The sequence below is a fragment of the Lepus europaeus genome, chromosome 8 (genome assembly GCF_033115175.1).
Source record: "Lepus europaeus isolate LE1 chromosome 8, mLepTim1.pri, whole genome shotgun sequence".
Lineage (NCBI taxonomy): Eukaryota > Metazoa > Chordata > Mammalia > Lagomorpha > Leporidae > Lepus > Lepus europaeus.
This window is the reverse complement of record NC_084834.1, coordinates 106,071,630-106,094,422: the sequence shown is the minus strand read 5'-3', so window position 1 is coordinate 106,094,422 and position 22,793 is coordinate 106,071,630. Positions and strand designations below refer to the sequence as shown.

Sequence of the window (22,793 nt, the reverse complement as noted above, 5' to 3'; positions counted from 1 at the left end):
GATTCGTTTAATCAGCCAGAAAAATATGTACAAACTATTTGTACTGGATCTAGTCAATAAAAAACAGACACTGTGCAGGATGATACAGAGTACTGAATAAAACTGATATTCTTATGAAAACCAGATTCAAGCCCTTTTCAAACTATAGTTAACTCCAGTAGTCATCATTATTGCTCATTTCTTAAAAAAGCACAAGCTGATTCCAAAGAGTTGTTTTACTTTCACTTCCACTTACCTCCTCAGGACATTCATGTTCTAGATGTCTGCCTAAGTGCAAAAATAGGACAGAGGCTATAACATCTATATTGACCCAAGTGAAAATGAAGAAATTATTTAATAATTATGTTTTAGTTTAAGTGTACTTTTAGTCTTTTAGCCCTTACCTATTGCTGTTTAGGATATCATTCCAAATCATGAAAGCTTGAAGCAACCATTTTGCTGCTATATGTGTGGTGGGTTTGGTAGTTCACTCCCCAAATAACTGCAACAGCTGGAGTTGGGCCAGGCTGAAGCTGGAAGCCAGGAACTCAATCTAGGTCTCCCATGTGGGTGACAGGTACCAATTACTTGAGCTAATGCTGCTGCCTCCCAAGGTGCATGTTAGAAGAAAGCTGGAATCGAGAGGCAAGGTAGGACTTAACCCAGACACTCTGATATAGAATGTGGACATCCCAAGTGATATCTGACCCTTGTACCAAATGCCTAGCCCTTATTGCTTTATTCGTTTTTTTTTTTATTCTTAAGGACAGCCTAAAAATTCAAATTCTTAGTGAAATATAAAAATTTTGAAATATTTCAACTGATTAACGTTTGAAAAACATATTATGCTGGCCAAAGAACATATATGTCTGTGTTACCAATAGGAGACTGGCAGAACAGGTTGTCAAACCAAGCTTGATAGGATAGAGGTGAAGAATATGAAGAGAGTGTTTTTTCCCCTTTTCCTTCATTCATAAGAGAGGGTTGAATAAGTTCAATTTTAACAATGATGTCAGGACTACAATTTTATAAACTCTGAGCCATGTCCAAGTTGGGCAGTTATTCTTCACTTAACTGGTAGCATAATGATAGCTAACAGAGATCATTTAAGAAAAGAAGTGAAGAAAACCTTGGCAAAGCAACCTGAGGCTAGCCTGAAGTTGGTGATCCTGCCAGCCACCTGTTAGAAAACACACGCCCTGTGATTCTAAGAGAGTGGAAAGAGTAAACCCATTTTATGTCTGTCAGAATGTATAGACTTTCTTGTGCAGAAAACTCTCAGGCATTATTTTCATAGGCATTCTTTCTATTGAGATAGGGACATTGTGGCATTTCCTGTGGTGTTGGCTTATTATTTTTTGAACTGAATGATAATCTTTCTCAACTTCATCAGACTTACCTTCAAAATTCTGTACCTGAGACTAGGGGAAAGTTCTGTGACAGGGATTTGACCCCTCCTAGATGATTCGTTTCTGTCCGAGTGAGTCCTTGAGATAGGAGAGGGCTGTTGTCTGGCATACGGTGTTAACATGAGTGCTTTTCTCCTTGGGGTGTGTCACGACGTGGGGAAGGCCTTGCTGGTGGAATTAGCTTTTTTTCTGGGATCTGAAGACTTCAGGAGAAACATTTGCTGGGTGTCCCTCCTGACATTTGGCTTAATTGAAAGTAACCCACCTAGGAAGATATTTTCCAGACACAATTTGAGTATTTTATTAACGATTTTGTTATCTCCATTGATATTTTCACTGAAACAGTGCCTGCATCATTTTAAAGGTTTCTGTGAATGAAAATACCGAACATATTTTTCTCTCACTTCTGACGCCTTTTTCCTTTAAGGAATATACTGGCCAAGTCCTCCTCCTGGACTACAGTTTTGTGCTTCCAGGAGTCTCAGTGATTGACAGAAACACTGAGAAAGAGGGAGAGAGAATTAACGATCGCTGATAATATATTTGCTGAAATGAAACTTGACAAATAATTGCGTCTGTTTTAAGGACCATAGCGTAAGGTGGTGTAATATTTGAAGAGGATCTCATGACTGAAAAGATGTGCACTTTGCGCAAAATCGGATGCTCTGTCAATAGAAGTCTTTTTGACTTGGCATTGAGATTGTTCGATGTTTTGTGGATTTGGTGCCAAAGCCCAGGTCATCCCTCAGGTCTGAAGTAGAGGTTGTTTCATTCCTTTGCAAATATTTATGGAGTGACTCCTATGTGTCAGACACTATTTTAAGTGCAGGAGCTGTAGATATGTGACCAAAATAGATAAGCTGCAAAAACCATCAGAATTGGAGTTCTTATGGTGTTGATGAAAGCAATCTTTTTCAGTGTCCCCAGGAGATACCAGTAGTGGTGCATGGTGGCCTTATTTATGGGTGAATTCCTCTGGCTTCATTTGCCTTTCTAAACTCTGGACCAAGAATAGAAGAAAGCATTGGCAAAGCATGGAATAATCTGCACTCACATCACATGCCTTCATAAATGTGGCAGTGGGTTATTCTCAAAAGCACGCACTTCTTAAGTGAGTCTATGGAGAACAGTGTCCTTGCTTCTTAAAGGCAGACAGCACACGGATAGTTCACACAGGGCCTTTATTGTCAGGCTACAAATAGACACGAGTGCTGGGGAGAAGCATGTTGTGAAAACACAGATGACTCATGGCACGGCTGTTGTCTAAGCAGGCTCTTCTGCCAGCTTCTGTTCAGGAGGTCTTGCCTTTGTGGAGACTGGAGTATACATTGAAGTATTTGTTTCAGAACTTAGATTGATAGCTAGAGATACACTCACAGGTAATGATTTCATATATGACTATATATATATATATATATATATACACACACAATAGTACTTCAAAAGGTTCATAAATGGAATAAAAATGTGTTCTAAAAAGTGTGTTCTGGTGCAGATATTTTTAAAATCCATGTGTGGTGTTTTGTAACATGTATTTTCCATGAACTTTTTCAAAATCCTTTGTATGTATGTATTTCAAAATTCTGCATCAAAATAAACTATTTTAATTCCATTTTCCAAACATTTTCAAGTGTAAATATGTTTATAAATTAGGTATATGTATATGTCATATCTGTATAATATCATTAGAAGCAGGTGATTGGGGAACTGTATAGTTCATCTACCATGCAAGTATGTTAAAAATAGTTGAGTCAATGGTTGCTCCAGTGGCTCCAAGTATAATCAAATTACAATGCCAACACAGATAAAACTGCATAAATCCCCAACTTGCTGAACACAAGTTCTCATCCGCCTACTCTGATAGGACTGTATAATTACAAATGGATATGCATGGATTTCTTGCTTTGGGCAAATAAAGTTTAGCTTGAGCTCCTGGGAGCAAATGAATCGCTTAGCCAAGAGTCAGCCTTATATTCCTCTGGGATCCAATCCTGGCTTGTGGCTGTTTCTGTTCTTAGAGCTCAGCAACAAGGGAGGAAAGCACAAGCCTTCTCCAGTCTGGAGACTGTGCAGCACTATTACCATTTTTAGCAAGTGCTGCCATAAGGGTGCTCTAGTCTACTTACCATATTTTCAAGTAAACAAAGACTTTGAGCCTCATGTCCTAAAAGCATGTCCCTCACACAACTAACCTGCCATGCTAACTCACTGCATTACATTTATATTCTTGGTTGCCTAAAAAGTATACCACTCTATTCATTTAGATACTTCTATTTAAATTGTTAAATGTCAATGTATAAATGCATTTCACTGGAATCTATTAGAGTTATAGTTTTTTCATTCAAACTACTATCTGAATGGGACCATGACATCAAACTATATTTGTGGATTGCTTAGTCTGTGGGCAAGTTACTGATAACACTTTTTGATGCTTTATGGCCAAGTCTTGTGTTATTTAAAAATTGCTCTTCTTAGCTTTATGAAATACATAAAAGTATTTTATTAAATCTAAATTGTTGATTGTGATGACTAAGCACAGTCTGGAGTGAAGACAGAGAGAAGAAAGTAATTTTAGCTTTTTTCTTGGAGTAAATATAATCCTATTTTCACAAACCTTTTAGCAAAGAATGTAGTTAGATTTTTAGAATTCTGTGAATTTTGTGATATTTTTAGAGCCGAACAGAGCACATTTTAAGGGAACTTGTCTCATAATAAGGCACATTTATAGCTGGCATCTCCAAATTTGATACTTTATTTTAACATACTGCTGTGCTGAGAATGTTTAATCAATCTGCTTAAGTTGGAAATGTATTATTTCCTATTCACATATGATATTCCTTGATCAGATGAACGTTTCTTTACAAAACCCATAACCTGTAATCTATAACATCGAGAGTGAAGTGTATTGATAATTGTTTTACTGTCTTGAGAACCATACAGCAATTTAGTTTGACTTAAATAGTGCAACTTTGAAACCAATGCATTTCCTCTTCGAGGTATACAATAGAAAGTTACATATTAATCTGCACCAGAATCATTTCAGTTTTGGAAATTTTGGAAGGGACAATCCATCGGAATGGTACAATTTAGTTATTTTGGAAGCAAAATGAATAAGCAAATTTAGTGACAAAGATTATGCATTGCTTAGCTACCACAACAGTTTGTTGAGTGTTCCTTCTTTCAGAAGGGACTTTTTTTTTTTTTTTTTTTTTTTTTTTTTTTGACAGGCAGAGTGGACAGTGAGAGAGAGAGACAGAGAGAAAGGTCTTCCTTTGCCGTTGGTTCACCCTCCAATGGCCGCCGCGGCCATTGTGCTGCAGCCCGCGCACCGCGCTGATCCGAAGGCAGGAGCCAGGTGCTTCTCCTGGTCTCCCATGGGGTGCAGGGCTCAAACACTTGGGCCATCGTCCACTCCCCCCCCCCCCCCCCGCCCCCGGGCCACAGCAGAGAGCTGGCCTGGAAGAGGGGCAACCGGGACAGAATCCGGTGCCCCGGCGCTGCAAGGCGGAGGATTAGCCTGTTGAGCCGCAGCACCAGCCTCAGAAGGGACTTTTAACTTAAAATAATGTGCCTTGCTTCATGTACCAATTCTGAAATAAGCTTATTTGATTAAAATTAAATATTGTATATGTTTTTTTTTCACTTGAAAGATCTTTAGCAACTATTTTCTTGGTGATCAGAAAATGATAGTCATTTTGGTAGAGGTGGGCAATCAGTCCCGAGTGATGCTAATTTTTAGAATTATTTTGTGTTTGCCTTGTGATTATTTTGACAATAGTTTTACCTAAATATGATGTAATTAGGCTCTATAGAAAATTTAAACAATCTAAAAAAATCATATAGAAAGTAATTTTGCCTTAAAACTCATCATTTAGAAATCAATATTAATATTTTGTAAGCATCTTTCATACATCTTGCATACATATGTACATCTTGCATATATATGTACGTAGAGTAATATATAGAATTTTATATAAATGAGAACACAGATACACATGGTTCTGTAACACTAGTATTTCATGCATTCCATCTTTAACATCATTTTAATGGCTATATCTATTTATACATATGATGCAATGCTGTAATTCATTAATAAATTCCCTATTAGAGGATTTTCCATTGTGAACAATTTTTTCTTTTATAAACAAATCAATGATGATTAACTACATTTTCATTCTTTGTGATTAATCCATAGGAAAACTTCCTAGTAAAAGGACCACTGGATATGCTCATTTTATTTTTAAGTTTTATTTCAAGTTACCTTCCATAAAAGTTATTTTAGTTTATGCTTCTAACAGCAATGGATAAGAGTATTTACTAGCGGCCAGTGCCGAGGCTCACTAGGCTAATCCTCCGCCTGCGGCGCCGGCACACCAGGTTCTAGTCCCGGTTGGGGCGCCGGATTCTATCCCGGTTGCCCCTTTTCCAGGCTAGCTCTCTGCTGTGGCCCGGGAGTGCAGTGGAGGATGGCCCAAGTGCTTGGGCCCTGCACCCACATGGGAGACCAGGAGAAGCACCTGGCTCCTGCCTTCAGATCAGCACGGTGTGCCAGCCCGTGGCGGCCATTGGAGGGCGAACCAACAGCAAAGGAAGACCTTTCTCTCTGTCTCTCTCTCTCACTGTCACTCTGCCTGTCAAAAAAAAAAAAAAAAAAAAAGAGTATTTACTAGCAAAAACCATCGGAAACAGACTGAGGTCCTATATTCTTGTTCTGTGACTTCAAAATAATAGTTCTTTTCTACTTGATTCTCATTTCTACAATTTTTAGTGAGGATGAATGCCCTTCCACATCTTTATTGACAATCCAACTTCATTACACTTGTGTTACTTGGTGTATTTTTGTTCTTTGACATTTAGGTTTTTTTTTTTTTATTGACTTGTAAGTACTCTTTGTATGATAAGGATATTTTCTCTGCTTATGAGAAATATTACAAAATCCGTTTTTCCTGTCATGTATATTTTAACCTTATTCATGATTTCTCTTGCTGTAGAGTTTTTAATTTTTTCTGTGGTCAATGTTTCAATTTTGTATGGTTTCTTACTTCCATGATGTATTTCCAGAGGCTTTCCCTACACCAAGATTAGAAAAATATTTACCCACATATTTTAGTTCTTTTGTGTTTTCATTAAAATTTTTTATCCATCTGGAATTGATTTTTGTGTAAGGTTATACTGGCATTTGATGTTTCAGATGATCTAAATACATATTCACAGCCCTTCAAACAAACAAACAAAAATACTGAGTGGCCTCCGTGTCTTGCCCATCTCTTTTGTTAGGCTTGGAGTTGAAGCTCTTTTGGTAAAGATCTTGGCTCATACTTCTTTTCAAGCAGGGAGGTCATTTGTCTTTCAAGTCTTCCCTTGTTCTCAGTTCCTGCTGGGCAGTGTAAACAGGGATCCTGCTTAGAAGGACAAAGCACTCTGGGCAGAGTAGATGGCAGTAAGAGTTTGGCTGCTGAGATCTGTCGGGACAGAAATCACTGACTCATAGGTAGGAGCTACACAGCTGAGATGAAAAATGAGAGTTGTCTATCCAGTCTACTTGCCTAGTTAGATGAATGGTCTGTGCAAATGATCATTAGTGCTGTTTTGAGGAGGGTGGGGAGTAGCTTGAATGGGGTCAACTTCAAATTTGGGCCAAATGAAAATCACCTGAGGGACTTTGAAGGCATGCTGAGTCCCCAGGACTCATTCAGAGGTCCTGATTCAGTGTTCAGGGTGGAGATAAAGAATTTTTTTTTTAAATATGTTTCTCAGGTAATTGTCCTGTAACCCACACTAGATGTAGGTGCTAGCATCATTTGGCTTGGCTTATGTTAGGGACCTGACTTCAAGAGGAAGGTAGGTAATTTGGACCTGAATGCCTCTTTCCAATGGCATTAGTCTGCTTCATTTTTCTTGGCTAAGCTTCAGACTCAAAGACTCATCCAGAGAAATTTAATTTTATTATGCAGCATTCTACACAGTTCCTATAAATCATGACAAACATAGACTAAGATTTCTTTTTTATGGTTAGAAACAGATAAAATATTTAAAGCCTGCAGCATCACAAAAATGTTGGTGAATGCTCTCTCATTGAATGCCACTGAAATATTTTATTATCTCAAGTTTTATTGTCAAAGAAGTAGAAAATCTTGTGTTCTCCTGTGCTATTGAGTCACTCTTCTGCTTAGCCTTTATTTTCCTTCTGTTATTGTCACCCAGCCTCCCAAAACAGGGTTGAATTTGTTAATCCAAACAGTAAAGTCCTTGATGAAAAGGACATAAAAGCGTTATATGAAGACAGTAAATTGCAATAAGTCAAAGTCCTCAGTGGGCAGTTGATCCTCTTGAATGTGCTTGCTTTGCATGAGCATGGCAGGAAATGGTGGTCCTTCAGTCCCTTGTCCCAAGTAGCTCCAAAACACAAGAGACTAGTGTTGCAAATCATGGCTGGGTTTTGTTTTATTTTATTCTTTCTAGACTCTCGTTCCTATGGTCTGATTTTTTTCATGCCAGATTTTATTATTGTGATCCTTGTCCTGATTTTCTTGGTGGTTTCAGAAAACAAGGGTCATCTTTAGTTTTAATTTTGTATCCATCCTGCTAGTAGATAAAAAGATTAAAAAATTGTTTGAGATGTCGATTTTAACTCTACTGCTGTAAAATGAAACAAGCGATTCTGTTTAAAATCAGGTTCCTCGTTTTTTAGTAACACAAAGAAGGAAAAGGAACTGCTTTTGGGGGCCTCCGTGTTGCCCTCTGAGGCCCCTCGTTGGTTAAGAATTTGCTGTGGAAACACTTGAGTATCTGCAGAGCCTTTTCCCCTCCTTTCTCTGAGAACTGATCGTCTTTTCATTCCATGCCACTCCTTTTGATTCTGTCTCCTTCTCCTTCCTGTCTTGAAAGAAAGAGAAACGACCCAGACAGGCTGGGGAGGAAGGGGCTGAGAAGGAGCTAAGGACAGGAGAAAATCAGCATTGTCTTGTGTCATTGCTTTGTGCTGAGCTTTTATTCTTAGCCCTGTGTGAGTTATTGTTTCATTTAATCCAAATAATTATCCTGTGAAGTAGCCATTGATCATACAGAAAAGAGAATGAGTACTTGGAGAGGTGACCCAGATGGTAAGTAGTGGCGCTCAGATTTCAGCTCAGGTATTGGGGATTCCACCAGGGGACAGAGCGTAGAGAACCTCAGCCTCTTCAATTTCTATTTAAATAAGTGCATTGTATATATATATTATATATGTAATATATATGGCTATAATTTTATATTATATATTTAACCATATATATGGTCATAGATTTATCAAACTATCAAGCACTTCAAATATGTTACCTGATCAAACGTGTGTCCTGACTTTACTAGGCATAGAAAGGTTAAGGAACTTGTTCAAAGTCATTGATGGAGGAAATGACACAATCTTTCTGTCATCATGGGCTTGTCTGACTCAAGAATCCATTGCTCTACTATGTCATCTTGATTTTCTCTCCTACACAAAGAAAGTAAACTTGACAGAGGTAAAGTGATGTTCCTAAGGCCATCAGCTCTCTGGTGGCAAAACAGAGACCAGACCTGGGATTGTCAGAGTGCCAGGGATTTGCTCTTTTCACTCTTCTCCAGTGCATGTCACCCCACGAGCAGCAAAGTAAATTGCAAGCCCAGTCAAAATGCCACTTTGTGGGACCTGATTCCACTATATTCAGGGCTCACTCACTTGCATTCTGATAGATTGCTGGGGAGTTTTTACCGAGAGATGAGATACGTCTCCGTGCATTATGGCTATCAAAAATATATACAACAACACTTTTTTTCCTTTTTTTATATTGGTGAACATTTAATATAATTCAGAAAAGAGGTTTCTGCTAGTTCACCCTATAAATTGCTTTAAACTCTATTTACAGTTAAAGTTGTTGCATGAGATTTTTAAAAAAAAACATTTTCTGTATTGTGAACAGGAACATGCCAAAATATAGTGAGAATAGTTCTTTTCTTAGAAATGCTGGAAGCATCTGAGTTTAAGCAAGTTTCCAGTGCAATGTGTATAATAAATCACCTGTCTCTGTTTCAAAATTGTCAGCAACAGAATGGAAACCGTAGCACTTACCAAAGGTTCACGTACTGAAGTAAAAATAATCTGCCTTTTAACGGTCACATGGCTTCCATAAATCAAAGCCATTTTCTGGAAGAAATTGGTTGCTATCTTTACTGAATGAGCAAGAACGGTTGTTGACCTTTGATAAGTGGAACCTAGGGTGTCGTTTGGACACTTCTGCCTCACCTCCTTTTGCATTTCCTGAGTGCCTCAGACCATGTGGAAGGATGGCGGAGAGCATATTGAGAGAAAAAGAGACAGTGGGGACGCCGGGAGACCGTGTTTGTGCCTTCACAGAGATTAATGGCTATGTCAAATCAAGTCAAGCACGCTGGAGCTTGTGTATCTCTCCTTTCTTGCTTTATGGTCTGTCTTACACCCAGTCTGTGCTATGTTCTGATCCTGCAGTAGTGATGAGCAAGAGGTATTTCTCGGAGCTCTGTAAAGACAGATGCTGTGTATCTTCCCCTATCACGTGCACCCAGAGTGTGGCTTGTCCTGCCACACGGAAGGACGTTACACATACTCTAATATAAGTCATAAAAAAATAAAATGATAACGACATAAAAAGCCTATTGTGCAAAGGGAGTGAAAAAACTACACGTCCAACAGAATGGTAGCCTAAGGCACACCTTTTACCTTTGCCAAAGGTGGGGTGTGGCTGGCAGCCACATACAGCAAAGACTTGTTGTGCTGCATTTTATGTGGGTTTAATCATAACATTTAAGCCCCTTAAATCTCAGCATTCAAATAGGTAATAAATCGAGGCAAATGTATTTGCTGTGCAGAGAGGAATCCCTTTCTGTCCTCTCTGCATGAATGCATCTTGAGTCTGCCAGCATTTTTTGCTACTCTCATCTCTTCCTAGGAGGAAGAAAGAACTGGCTACCTGTATGGCACCCTATAGCCATACATTATCCACCCAAGTGGGGCACCTTATCAGGCCCTCCTGGGAGCCAGCCTTCAAACCTAGACTTCTCCATGAGCAGGATTTGTTCTAGATTATGTAGAGCACGTTTACTTTATTCTCAACTCACCAACCCTTGTGTTTTGCTCACTCTTACCCTGATTCCTTTATCAGCTAGTTCTGCTCTCAAGTATTTTCATCTGTTTCTGGATTGAACTCTACCATTAAACTAGGAGGAGGTGCTGTGCCAGTGTCATTTTAAGAAGAATGTCACTGGCTTTGAAGCATTGCACAGAAATACTTTGAGTAATTATAGAAGTCATGGTCTCTTAGGATCGCTTTTTCTATAAGGATGAAACTTAGTGTTTTAAGTCTTCTAAATTGACATTACAATTTCTTCATAATCGTTTCATGCATATTAGCTCAGAAAATAAATGAATGAAAAGTTGCTGGAGAACTTTTGGAGCAGTGGAAAGAGGGGTTTAGCGAGGTTGACAAGAAAATGTGTTAACTGGAAGGCAAGGGGTACAGGAAATGACTGGGGATCTTGATTCCCCAGAGATTCACTCTGCTCCAGTCAGAGGTGGTTAAGATTAATAGGCTTATTTTATCTAATGTAAGTCATACTTTTCAGAGCAGGTAATTTATTATTGAGTTGAAAAGGGAAATCTTCCTATATAATTTTTAGTGTATACACAGAGATCATATAATTTTCTTCTATCATATAAATTAGTCTGCCACTAAATATATGATTGTGGTGTTTTTTTTTTTTTACTCTTTTTTTTTTTTTTTTTTTGACAGGCAGAGTGGACAGTGAGAGAGAGAGACAGAGAGAAAGGTCTTCCTTTGCTGTTGGTTCACCCTCCAATGGCCGCTGTAGCCGGTGCACTGCGGCCGGCGCACCGTGCTGATCTGAAGCCAGGAGCCAGGTGCTTCTCCTGGTCTCCCATGGGGTGCAGGGCCCAAGCAGTTGGGCCATCCTCCACTGCACTCCCAGGCCACAGCAGAGAGCTGGCCTGGAAGAGGGGCAACTGGGACAGAGTCCAGCGCCCCGACCGGAACTAAAACCCGGTGTGCTGGCGCTGCAGGCGGAGGATTAGCCTATTGAGCCACAGCACCAGCCAATATATGATTATGTTTTATAAAGCCCCAGAATTTCTTCACATGTTCACTTGAAAATGTTTTATTTTTCAAGTTTTCAAGTTGAAATTTATAGTCACATATGACTAAAGGGTCTCTATCATTGAAATACAATTAAAAAACCACATCTTGGTAAAAATATTTTAAGTTTACAAAAAGACCCTTCCACAAATACACACGTGCTTTTTTCTCACTGAAGTTTGGAACAATGAAAAATCTAGGGTCTAGGCTAGTTTGTCTCCGCCAAGAGTGTTGGTCCTGAATGAAGTGATTAGAGAAGTATCTTTGTCAGTCTGTGGTGCTTGTGGACGTATGTTTCCTTGTTCTTGTTAAGCTAAAGGAAAGCAACAGGTTGACTTCCAGAGACAGAAATACAAGATGTGGCCACCAGAGCTTAGCTGTTGTGTTCCTGAACCTCTGTTTCCCGTGTGGATGAAGTCAGTGGTAGCTCTGAGTTCACAGTGGACAGTGAACATGCAGTGGATGCCTGTTGCTGTGAAACTGCAGGCTGGAGAACCAAACAGCTACTTTGTCCTCCTGCTCCCATCTCCACTTCAGAAGCTTTTCTCTACAGAGGGAGAAAGGACTTTTGTGCATAAAATGTAGCTCTTTATGAGGGCCTCCTTTGAGGTTAGATCAGGCTGAAACAAACATTGAAGATGGCCACAAAGAGGAAAGCACACTCAAAGTCACAAGTCGCCTCCACCCATATGGTGAGGTTACAGAACTGCTTTGTGGATAGAAGCTTTGGTGAATATTTTTTGTGAGGATCAGAGCCACTTTTGCCAGCAGTATACCACTGGAGTTCTTTGGAGCAAGCCAATCCTGAAGTAAAAGGTCTTCCTCCTCCTTGATATGTTTGGTAAGGCCCTCCCAATAACATACATATGAGATTTCATTTCCCTAGTAGCATCACAAATAGGAAGAAAAAGCAGACGCATTTCATTTAACACCTGTATTTCTTTCTTTTCAGGGCGTGTTGGAGAGTTTCCTGGGCACCGCGGTCTCGGGAGCCATCTTCTGCCTTTTTGCTGGTCAACCGCTCACTATTTTGAGCAGCACAGGACCTGTCCTAGTTTTTGAGAGGCTTTTGTTTAATTTCAGCAAGTATGTATGGACACTTCTCATTCTACATCAGAATTGTTCGATGGTAGAACATTCGTCCTCTAGATAGAGCACAGAATAGCAGCAGTTAGGTAGATCCAAGAATTAGTCAATACTGGAATGTTAAGAGTTGGAGGTTGAAAGGAGGGACTTTCAGCAATTAGATGGCCTGATCCTCATTTTACATCTGACTCAACTGGGACCACTATGTTATATTTTCTCCTTGCTCCTTCCCCAGTTACTCTTATTGTCCTGCCTTGTGCCCTCGAGGGCCAGCACCAGTGGATGGCATTACCCAGTCTTCCTTCCTCCACTGGCTTCTTATTGGGAAGAGGAAACACTAGGAGGACAGGAAGAGAGACAAGGAGAGGGCTCTGAATGTGTGTGCTTCTCCCCACCTCACTGTTCTGCAGTCTGCCAGTGCGTATCCCCTGAGACGTCAGCCCCTGTCAGGGGCTTCCTCTCCCTGGCACTAGCCCTTACCAGGCTCTGCAGGCAACTTTATTCCTTCCTTGACCTTCTCAAGCCCTAGGTTGGTCATGGCTTTCTGCTATTGCAGAGCCCTCCCTCCCCCCACTGTCTCATTCTTCTGTGTCACTGGCACTTCTATAAATAGCTCATTGAGCAAGGCACTTCACAAAGTTCGTGGAAAAATAGAATTAGAAGGTTAAGTTCATTTTGTGGCAAAAAAAAAAAAAAAGGGATTTGAAATCCATGCCTGTGAGGGGGTCCTCAGAAAGTCGTGGACCACATATTGTGAAAAAACTATTGCTGGATTTCAAAATTTTGGGACCAAAAACAGAGTTATCCTTTAATTTCATTTTCAAGAACGTTTTGACATTCCCGTATATTAAGTTTTCCTCAGAATCCCATATTTCTCCACTCGTGATCCCAACGGATGCACTAACAAAATGAAATGACTTAGTTTAAGGTCACGTGGTAAGTTAATGAAGGAGATTGGACACTCTTTACTTGGTCTGTGGCTTCTAGCCCTAGATCCCAGGGTTCTTAATTAAAGAGCTTTTGAGACTTAACTGAATAATCACTAACACTGGTTGAGTGCTGGTCATGTACCAAATATTCTAAGCACTTACTTTGTACTAACTTACTTAATTCTTGTAGCCATCCTGGGTGGTAGGGATGTATCCTATTTTATAGACAAGAAAGCAGGCATGGAGTACAATAAGTTGCCCAGTGTTACAGGACCAGTCCTTGGTGAGCTAAACCTTGAATTCCTGCTTTGTGACTCCAATCCCATACCTTTCATGGATTCATTAGAAATCCTAATGGGTATAACAATTATGATATCAATATTTTCTTTTAGAAATAGATCGTTTTAAGAAGGAGAAAATTGATATGAAGTGAATTATTCAAGTGGTTGCATTAGCATGCAAATAGATTCAAAATCAAATAGGATATTCTGGTCTCTTTCTAATGTGCTTGATACCTCTGAGAGAATTTTCTTTACTGGCTTATATAGAACTCATTCTTATATTGTTATATATAGGATTTTGATTTTATAACTGCCATTACTTACATAATATTCATAGTTTCAAGGACTCATATTTAGCCTTTGCAACTATATGTGTCATCAAAAATGATCCCAAGATAGAGAAGGAGAATGAAGATTTAAAGCCAGTTTTTTTGATACGGGTTGAGAACATCAGCAGGAGTCTTTTGAGAATCTGAAGTTCCAAATTTTAAGGAATATTGTGAGTTTTCTCTAGGTCATTATTACAAATCTCTCCTCCACCGTAATTCTCAGAAAAACATTGGAAAGAATTTTATTCATGTCAGTTTATAGAAAGAGTCAAACAGTTTTTATATGTTTAAGAAAACCTTGTGTGAGACAAGAAAGCCTTTGTGGAAAGATTAAACAAGCATGTACTATAAACAGGAACAAACATGCACAGCCTTTGCAGAAAGATTTATTGGATGCAACGTGATCAGAGCCTTAATCTACAGAAAATGTTTGCATTCTGGTCTGCTTTAAGTAATTGTGAGATAGAGATTATTTCCTTTCACTAAGAAAGTTCCTTTCCCACTTTGCCTTCTGCTTCATCGTAACTGGTAACATAACAGAGTTTCCAAGTGGTTTATTTGAAAACAGTTCTGAAGCAATGAGAAACATTTGAGAAATTGTGCTTTAAATCCATCACTGAGGAGTTTGAGGAAAACAGGATTTTATGCACAGTGCTGATTCATTTACTTGTGTTATAGTAGGTGTGCTAATATTTTGTCTTGATACCGAATGGTTGTGCAAATCACAAAGTGTGTTTCATCAATTACCCGTCCCATTAGGTGCTCCATAAAAAAAGGCTTCTGTGATCCCAGGAAGTCTGGGACAAGCTCATTCACTTTACATTTTAGCATAGCAAGGAATCTGAGAGGTCTTTCAGTAAGGAAACTGTTTTACTTCATCTTTCCCATGTAGTCTCCAGCGTAGTTTATGGTTTTTGGAGAAATAGGTAAGTTGCTTTGTATGCTCAATGTGGTCATTACTGATGACATCCATACTGGAAAATTTCTTGTCTCTTATTCCTCTTTTTTCTTTTTTGCTATAAACATCACTTTCATAATGAAGTGCCATTGGTTTTAGTGATTTTATTTGGGTCATTCTTATTGGACCACTCTGGGAGTTTTTATATCTTCTAGAGCAGCTATTTTGGTATATAGTTTAGGTTAGAAAATTTAAGTTTATACATACAATGTTTCCCTTCTACCTAACCACTAGCTAGTTACTATATTTGCTTTGCATTCTGTATTGTAAAAATCAGTTCTGTAACAACCACTAATATTCTTAGACTAAACTCACGGTTGCTTTAACTTTCATCTTGTTAGGGAAACAAAACACGGCAATTGCTTAAAACCTTTCAGAAAAAAACGTCTGTTGGCTCAGAAGTAATAATATTATGTTTCTTTACTGTTATTTGACACTGGTTCACTGTATGATAAACTAAATTAACCCAAATTCCTAAAACTCATTTCTTTTCCTGAAGTATACTTACCTTCCAAAGACATGTCTAGGATTAAACAGTAGGGTTCCAGACGTAAAAGGAACTTGAAAAGAATAGAAAAGTTGTCTTCAGAGAGATCCTAGAAAATCCACAGAGCATGTGTTAATAGTTTTCTGCTTTGACAGTATATCCCATTTCATGTTATTTGGTGAGAAGAGAGAGACAAAAGACAGTGGTGACTTTAATGCCTACCCTGTCTTGAGCCAAATAAAAGTAATACAGGGATGCCATGGGGTAATTTTTAAAAAGACCAGTCCAAGAATCAGGAGAGTGCGTTCTGGTCCAGCTTTGCCATTAAAACCTTGAGATTGGATAAATGAGTCAACTTCCATTGGCTTTGGTGTCATCTATAAATTGAGACATATTTGACAATTGGTATTTACATCAGAGTTCTTGCTGAGAAACAGAATCCATAAGAAGCATATATAGCAAGAGATTTATTATGAAGACTTGGCTCACATGACTGTAGAAACAGGCAAGTCCAAAATCTGCAGAACAGTCTGGCAGGCTGGAGGTCCAGGAGAGCCAATGCCTCAGTTTGGGTCTGAAGTCTGCTGGAGAAGCGGAAAGAGCTGTGCTTGCCGATGAAGTTCACTGTCAGCCTGCGGAAGAAGTATTTCTTCCCAGACCCTTTGGCCTGCATAGGCCTTCAGCTGGATGGATGAGGCTCATCCACCTTATGAAGGGCAGCCTATTTTACTCAAAACCCAGGAATTTAAATGTTAAGCACTCAAACATGAAATGGTAAGCTTTCTAGGTACCTTGTAGTAGTCCAGGCAAGTTGACACAAAAATAGCCATCACAATATCTAAGGGAGTTTTAATTCTAATATTCCATGAATATAGTTTCCAGTTTACACAAGATCAGTCATCTCATTGCACGTGTTTAGTTCACAGGCCACTGTCAGCATCTTTCTCAGTCAAGTCTTAAGGCAGAGGCCAGCATTTGTTCATCCAGCAAGCCTTTATGGGGCATGTTCTGTAGGCCAGAAGACACTGTGCCAGTTAGAGACTTTGAATTTTATTCTAGGAGCAGTGAGAACCCATTGGAACATTTCAAGCTGAGGTATCTAATTTATATTTTAAAAGGTAATTTTTGCTATGATATAGAAAATGGCTTTGAGTAAGGCAGGCATAGGCATAAACAAAGATATGCACATTCTTTTTTTTTTTTTCCTTAAAGACTTATTTTATTTCTCTGAAAGACAGAGTAACAGAGAGAGATAGACAGAGACAAAGATCTTCCATCTGCTGATTTAGTGCTCAAATGACTACAACATTCAGAATTGGGCCAAGAGCTCCATCCTGGTCTCCCACATTGGTGTCCGGGTCCTTCATGGGTGGAGGAGGCCCAAGTACTTAGGCCATCTTTCCCAGGCACATCACGATGGAGCTGTATCAAAAACAGAGCAGCTGGGACTGGAACTAGTGCTCCCATAAGCAGTTCTGGTGTCACAAGCAGCTGCCTAAACCATTGCACCACAGCACTGCCCCCTGGAGATTCTCATCTGGCAGAGACTTACTGATGGCCCAGATTGGGTTGGTGTTAGTAAGAGTGGAAGGATGATGCCTTTGAGAAAGTAGTAAAATATATCCCTAGGGGTGGGCATTTTGTGTAGTGGTTAAGATGCCACTTGGGTGCCACATCACATATTAGAGTACCTGGGTTGGAGTCCTGGCTCATTCTGATCCCAACTTCCTGTAAATGTGCTCCCTGGTAGGCAGCAGGGGATGGCTACAGTAGTTGGGTTCTTGCCACCCATATCAGGGGCCTGGCTTAAGTTCCCAGGGCCTAGCTTTGGCCTGGGCCAGCCCTGGCCGTTGCAGACACTTGGAGAGTAAACTAGTGACTATCTTTACTTTCTATCTCTCTACCTCTTTAAGAGATAAATAAATACATACACTGCTAGCAGTCATCAGAAACCCATTGCCTAAAAGCAAGGCTCTAGAATGTCAAGCATGCACAATCCTTAGTTTCTTTGTCTCTTACAAGAAATGTTAAGTATTTTTAAAAATCATTGAAAAGTACTCCCCATGTAAGTTTAAAAGGATTCATACATTTGGCCCATCTTTTCCAAGCTGTGAATCTTGAACTATGTGTAAGAAATGGGAAAGGAATTGAAAGACCCTGGTTTCCTTAAATGGAGGTTGCCTATTCTAAGTCTGCTGTGGGACAAGCACAGTCAGAGAAAAGGGGGTCCCCAAGAGGCTTCACATCCAACTCCAGCAGAAGCATGTGGCCAACTCATGAGACCTGGTAGCAGACAGCCTCTCTTGATCTGACAACAGACCCGCATCTCATCCTATTCACTCTTATGGGTGGCATTCTGGCCACAGTGGGCATTGTGCGCTGTGCCTCAGGACTTGTCAACCACTCTTTCTTCTTCCTAGTTTGATTCTATGTGGTCTGTTTGGAAAGTTTCTTGTACACCTTGAGTTTTTCTCTGCAACTCCATCTATCCCCCAAGCCAGAACTAGTTACTCCTTCTTCTACGACACTATAATTTCATAGTTTATAATGTGGTTATTTTTATCCATTTGTTTCCCTTAGTGAACTGCAATGACTTGAGGACAGAGGATATGTTGTATTAGTGTCTTTATTAACCAGTAAAGCTCATGTGTATTGAATGCACACTAGCCACCAATGTTATACTTTCAATTAGTTTATAAACTTAGTTAATATGGTGACCATATTTTTTGAATGAGAAAATTAATGAGTTTTTCACTTATGAACGGTATGACTACCTTTGATGTATTTTTCTCAGAATTCTGAACTTAATTCTTTATGGTAGTGTAATAGTATCATTAGACTAAATCCTTCATACTTTCTGATAAAATCAGTCTTTGTATCTAGTGGATAGAATGATCTTCTGTGTATTTGTTAGCAATCATTCCAGCAGGCATTTGTCAGTTTTATGTTCTTTGTTAGTTACATTGTGGTGAAGTCTAACTGTCCTTCTTTGTTCTTTCCAGGGACCATAATTTTGACTACTTGGAGTTTCGCCTTTGGATTGGCCTGTGGTCAGCTTTCTTGTGTCTAATTCTGGTAGCCACTGATGCCAGCTTCTTGGTTCAGTACTTCACCCGTTTCACAGAGGAGGGCTTCTCGTCTCTGATTAGCTTCATCTTTATCTACGATGCTTTCAAGAAGATGATCAAGCTGGCAGATTACTACCCCATCAACTCCGACTTCAAAGTGGGCTACAACACTTTCTTTTCCTGTGCCTGTGTGCCGCCAGACCCAGGTGAGACCAATCATGCTTGGAGTTTGTACTTACTGTGTTTCTGATCTTAAGGTACTCAGGAAAGGGTCTTATTCTACTTCTCTGAGCAACTGTCCTCCTGAGTTTGAAGTCTGAGGTCTATGCACAATGTGAGTCCATCAGATAGTGAAATGCGGAGCTGTAGAATGTGAACCTAAGCAGCTCAGTACTTTGAAACCAAGGCTACAGTATTTGCAAAGAATTAATGTGTGTATTATTGATTTTCTGTGATTAATGAGAAAGCCCAGGTACACATAATAACAGGTATAAAGACTGGAAAAACCTAACTCTCTGAACTTCAATTTTTCTTCTTTCTTATTGTGGCAGGAATCTCCTCTTTTAGGTAGACCTCAGAAAAACTATTTTAAGCATGTAGGACAAAAAGAGCTTGAAGCTTTATATTAAAATTTTTAGATAAGAGTTACCTAGTGACAAGGGAGAACTTTATAGTTCATATCTGTTAGATAATGTAAGTAAGAAAGGAAAAGAAAAGCAGAAATGAAAGAAAGAAAAAAGAATGTTATGTTCTAGGCATAGACTTATATTTTTAGCATCAGGAAGGCAGGAAAGTAAAAGTAACTTCTGGTTACTGGGGATGTGATTCTATCTATCTCAGCATTTTAATTAAGACGCATTTTGCCAAATATGAGTAAGCATCAGAACTTTTGACAGAAAGTGGGTGCAGTGCCGACATCCCATAAGGGTGCCAGTTCAAGTCCTGGCTGCTCTACTTCCAGTCTAGCTCTCTGCTATGGCATGGAAGATGGCCCAAATCCTTGGGCCTCTGCACCCGTGTGGGAGACCCGGAAGAAGCTCCTGGCTCCTGGCTTCAGATCGGCACAATGCTTAGATCAGCAAGTGCTTAGGACAGAATGAACATTCGTTCCATGATTGATCTTATCAGCATCCATTTAACCTGTACCCTGGGAGACACCACTGTGTGAAGCTCTCCCTCAGAGAGAAGGGACATAAGATGCCTGGAAGCCACACTGCATGCACTTTTAAAATATTGGACCCACAGGCATATTTGTGGGATTTTGAACTTGCCTTTCAAATATTGATTTCTGTCTACACACACACACACACAGAGTTATGTTCATGAAAATGTCCATAAGCTGACTTCTTAAGCAAGTGTGAGTAATCATTTGCCAAGATTTGTAAAGAAAAAAAAAAAAACAAAACACTACTCAGAGTTATGAGATTTGGTGTGTTCCTAAAGCCAGATGAGGGCTTTGTCAGCACACCTGTCACGTGGAAAAATGATATCCATCCTGTCAGCCCCATCCCTGCCTGAGGCTGATGGAAACTTGCTCACTTTTTTATTAATTGGATGCTGACTTAGAAGGTAGTATGAAATAAGGAAGCTGTATCTCCATGTACTCAAACTCTGAAAAATACAAAGATTTTACATGTAATTTTCTTTCTTTTCCCTGACCACCTCCCCCAATATTGTAAAAAGTCAGTCCTAAGTAACTCAGATATTGTCTTGGAAGGGCTCTAATGGTTCCACTACTTCTTGGGGGAACAGTAAAGTAGACTGACAGAGCTTTGAAGTCAGAAGCTCTGGCATACCAGCTGCAAGTTGGCTGATGCCAAGGGGGTGTTTAGGGCAAGTTCTCAAGGAAGCTTACATTCCTCTTCCTCATCTGTAAAATGAGGTTAATAATAGCTCTGACCTTAAAGAATTGTTTTGAAGGAGGTAAAAGAGCTAATACTTAGGGAATTTCCAGATATGTCATAAGTAAGTAGATGTTAGCTACCATTATTTTTGCTATACTATTCATTAAAATTTAGGGTTAGTACTTAGTATGCAAGTGTAAATGATAGAGCAAACAAGTCTTCCTTCATCACCCTTCCTTCTGGTTGTACATTATTGGGCAGTTGGTCTATTTGTACCAAAAGTGTTGGTTCTTTCCTTATTTTTGGAGTGATCTCAATGAGTGTCACTTGTGAAAAATGTGTCCATGAACATGGTTTGTTTCTAAACCTGTAAGATGAAATCTGTGGTTTCAAAAAAGGCAAATAGATATTTGCATGTTAATGACAATCTCGTTTTTTACAAGACCCTGCAAGATTGATGGTTATGAATTTCCTCATAACCTTAATATATCTGACAACCTTGAACATTTCCCCATATCCTTAATACTTTTTGGTAGCAAACTGTATAGATCTGCCATAAATTTAGTACTTGTTGATGGCAAACTGAAAAACGATAGTGAGAGAATAACACAGATGCATGTACAATTTGAGTAAGTATTCTAAAAACAACAGAAGACTGGGCTTTCATCACAACATGCACTCAGTAAAAGAATTCAATCAATGAGTCAATAATATTTGAACTGGCGAATGTCTTGTTTTTCAACACTAGGATAGTATGTAATGATGAACAGCAATTGCACAGATGGAGGTGGGATCCTGCAAACTAAGAAATGACTTCACAGAAAGAAAAATAGGGATCACTAATCACAAAGAAAACTTTCCTCATGGTCACAGTAGATTGTCTGTGTGTGTGTGCTCTTGCAAGAAGCTCTTCCTTTTGTCCTACTTCCTAGTCTCTCTTGTTCTTACCTATTTCCATAGAACTTCATCCCTTCCTAATTTTTCTTTCTTTTATGCAAGTATTTTGCTCCCTTCCATTGAGCCCATCTATTGCTTGGTAGCACAAATCATGCACCTATTTTACTGAAGAAATTAAAAAGCCACACTGTAAGTCAGGAAGGAGAATTAGCCAGGAAGTTTGACATCCATGGGTAGAAAATTGTTTTTGTACCATAATTCCACTTTTTAAAGAAATGGGATCGCTATTTAGATAGCAACAGTAGATGTGATAGTCCCCCCGTTGCTTCGGCACTTCTGTAGCAGAGGTGTATAAGAAAGTTCAAAATCCGAAGGTGAAAACTGAGACAGTCAGTCACTTGATGGACAGTTCACTGCATCTCCATTCCATCACAAGAATCCCAGTGTTTCAGACACAGGAAACTGAGTTGGAATTTCAGCTCTGCCACTAACGAGTGGTGAGACCCTGTGTAGGCTAATTGCTCGTTCTCTCTCTCAGCATCTGTGAACTGCAGTGGGATTTGTGCCTACTCTCTACAAACAGTAAATGAGATAGTATATGAGATAGTGATGTCACTGTTTGACACCCCATGGACCCTGGGTAAATATCTATTCTTTTGCATATTTCTCACTCTCTGACAAAAAAATGAATGATCTAGTCAGTCAGTCTTTTGGTTGTATTCCTTAAGGGGCTCAAACATTTAATTTTCTCCAAAGTTTTCCTAGGAGAAGATTTTAACTAGGCTTCTGTTGCAAGCCTTCCCCTTGTCAAAGAAAGCAGAGAATAACCTTTGTGTTACTGCAAATATGAAACACTGAAGCAAATTACATTGTAGTTGAAGTATTTAGTACTATTCCACTGAATTGCAACCCTTCAAAAATACTGTACCCTATGTGCAGTCATGTAGAAAAAGGCTTTGAAGTTCTAGAATTTCCAAGAGGAACCTAATTCATACAGAAACATAAAATGCTAGAATTTTGTCAGTAGGGGACAGGACAATGAAAACCCTTCTGCTTTTCTTCTCTTCTCTCTTTTGCCTTCTTTCTTTAAAAAATGTATTTATCTACTTATTTAAAAGTGAGAGAGAGAGAGAGAGAGAGAGAGAGAGAGAGAGAGATTCTCCTATCTGCTAGTTCACTCCCCAGTTGTCTGCAAAACAGCTGGGGCTGGGCAAGGCCAAATCCAGGAATCTGGAACTGAATCTAGGTCTTCTGTGTGGGAGGTAGGGAGCCACCCACTGGAGCCATCACTTGCTACTTCCCAAGGTTTGCATTATTAGAAAGCAAGAATAAAGAGAGAACTGGGACTCAAATTCAGGCACTCTGATACAGGGTACAGGCATTT

The 22,793-nt window shown here is 39.4% G+C and overlaps 1 protein-coding gene across 2 annotated transcripts in view; it reads left to right on the top strand.

Moving 5' to 3' along the window:
* Positions 1-22,793, top strand: part of SLC4A4 (solute carrier family 4 member 4) — a 380,068-nt gene that overhangs the window by 270,821 nt on the left and 86,454 nt on the right. For both annotated transcript variants that reach the window (XM_062198724.1, XM_062198725.1), the window contains 2 exons: positions 12,483-12,616; positions 18,603-18,874. In XM_062198724.1, coding sequence (XP_062054708.1) covers positions 12,483-12,616; positions 18,603-18,874 — 406 coding nt within the window. The remainder of the gene's footprint in view (positions 1-12,482; positions 12,617-18,602; positions 18,875-22,793) is intronic.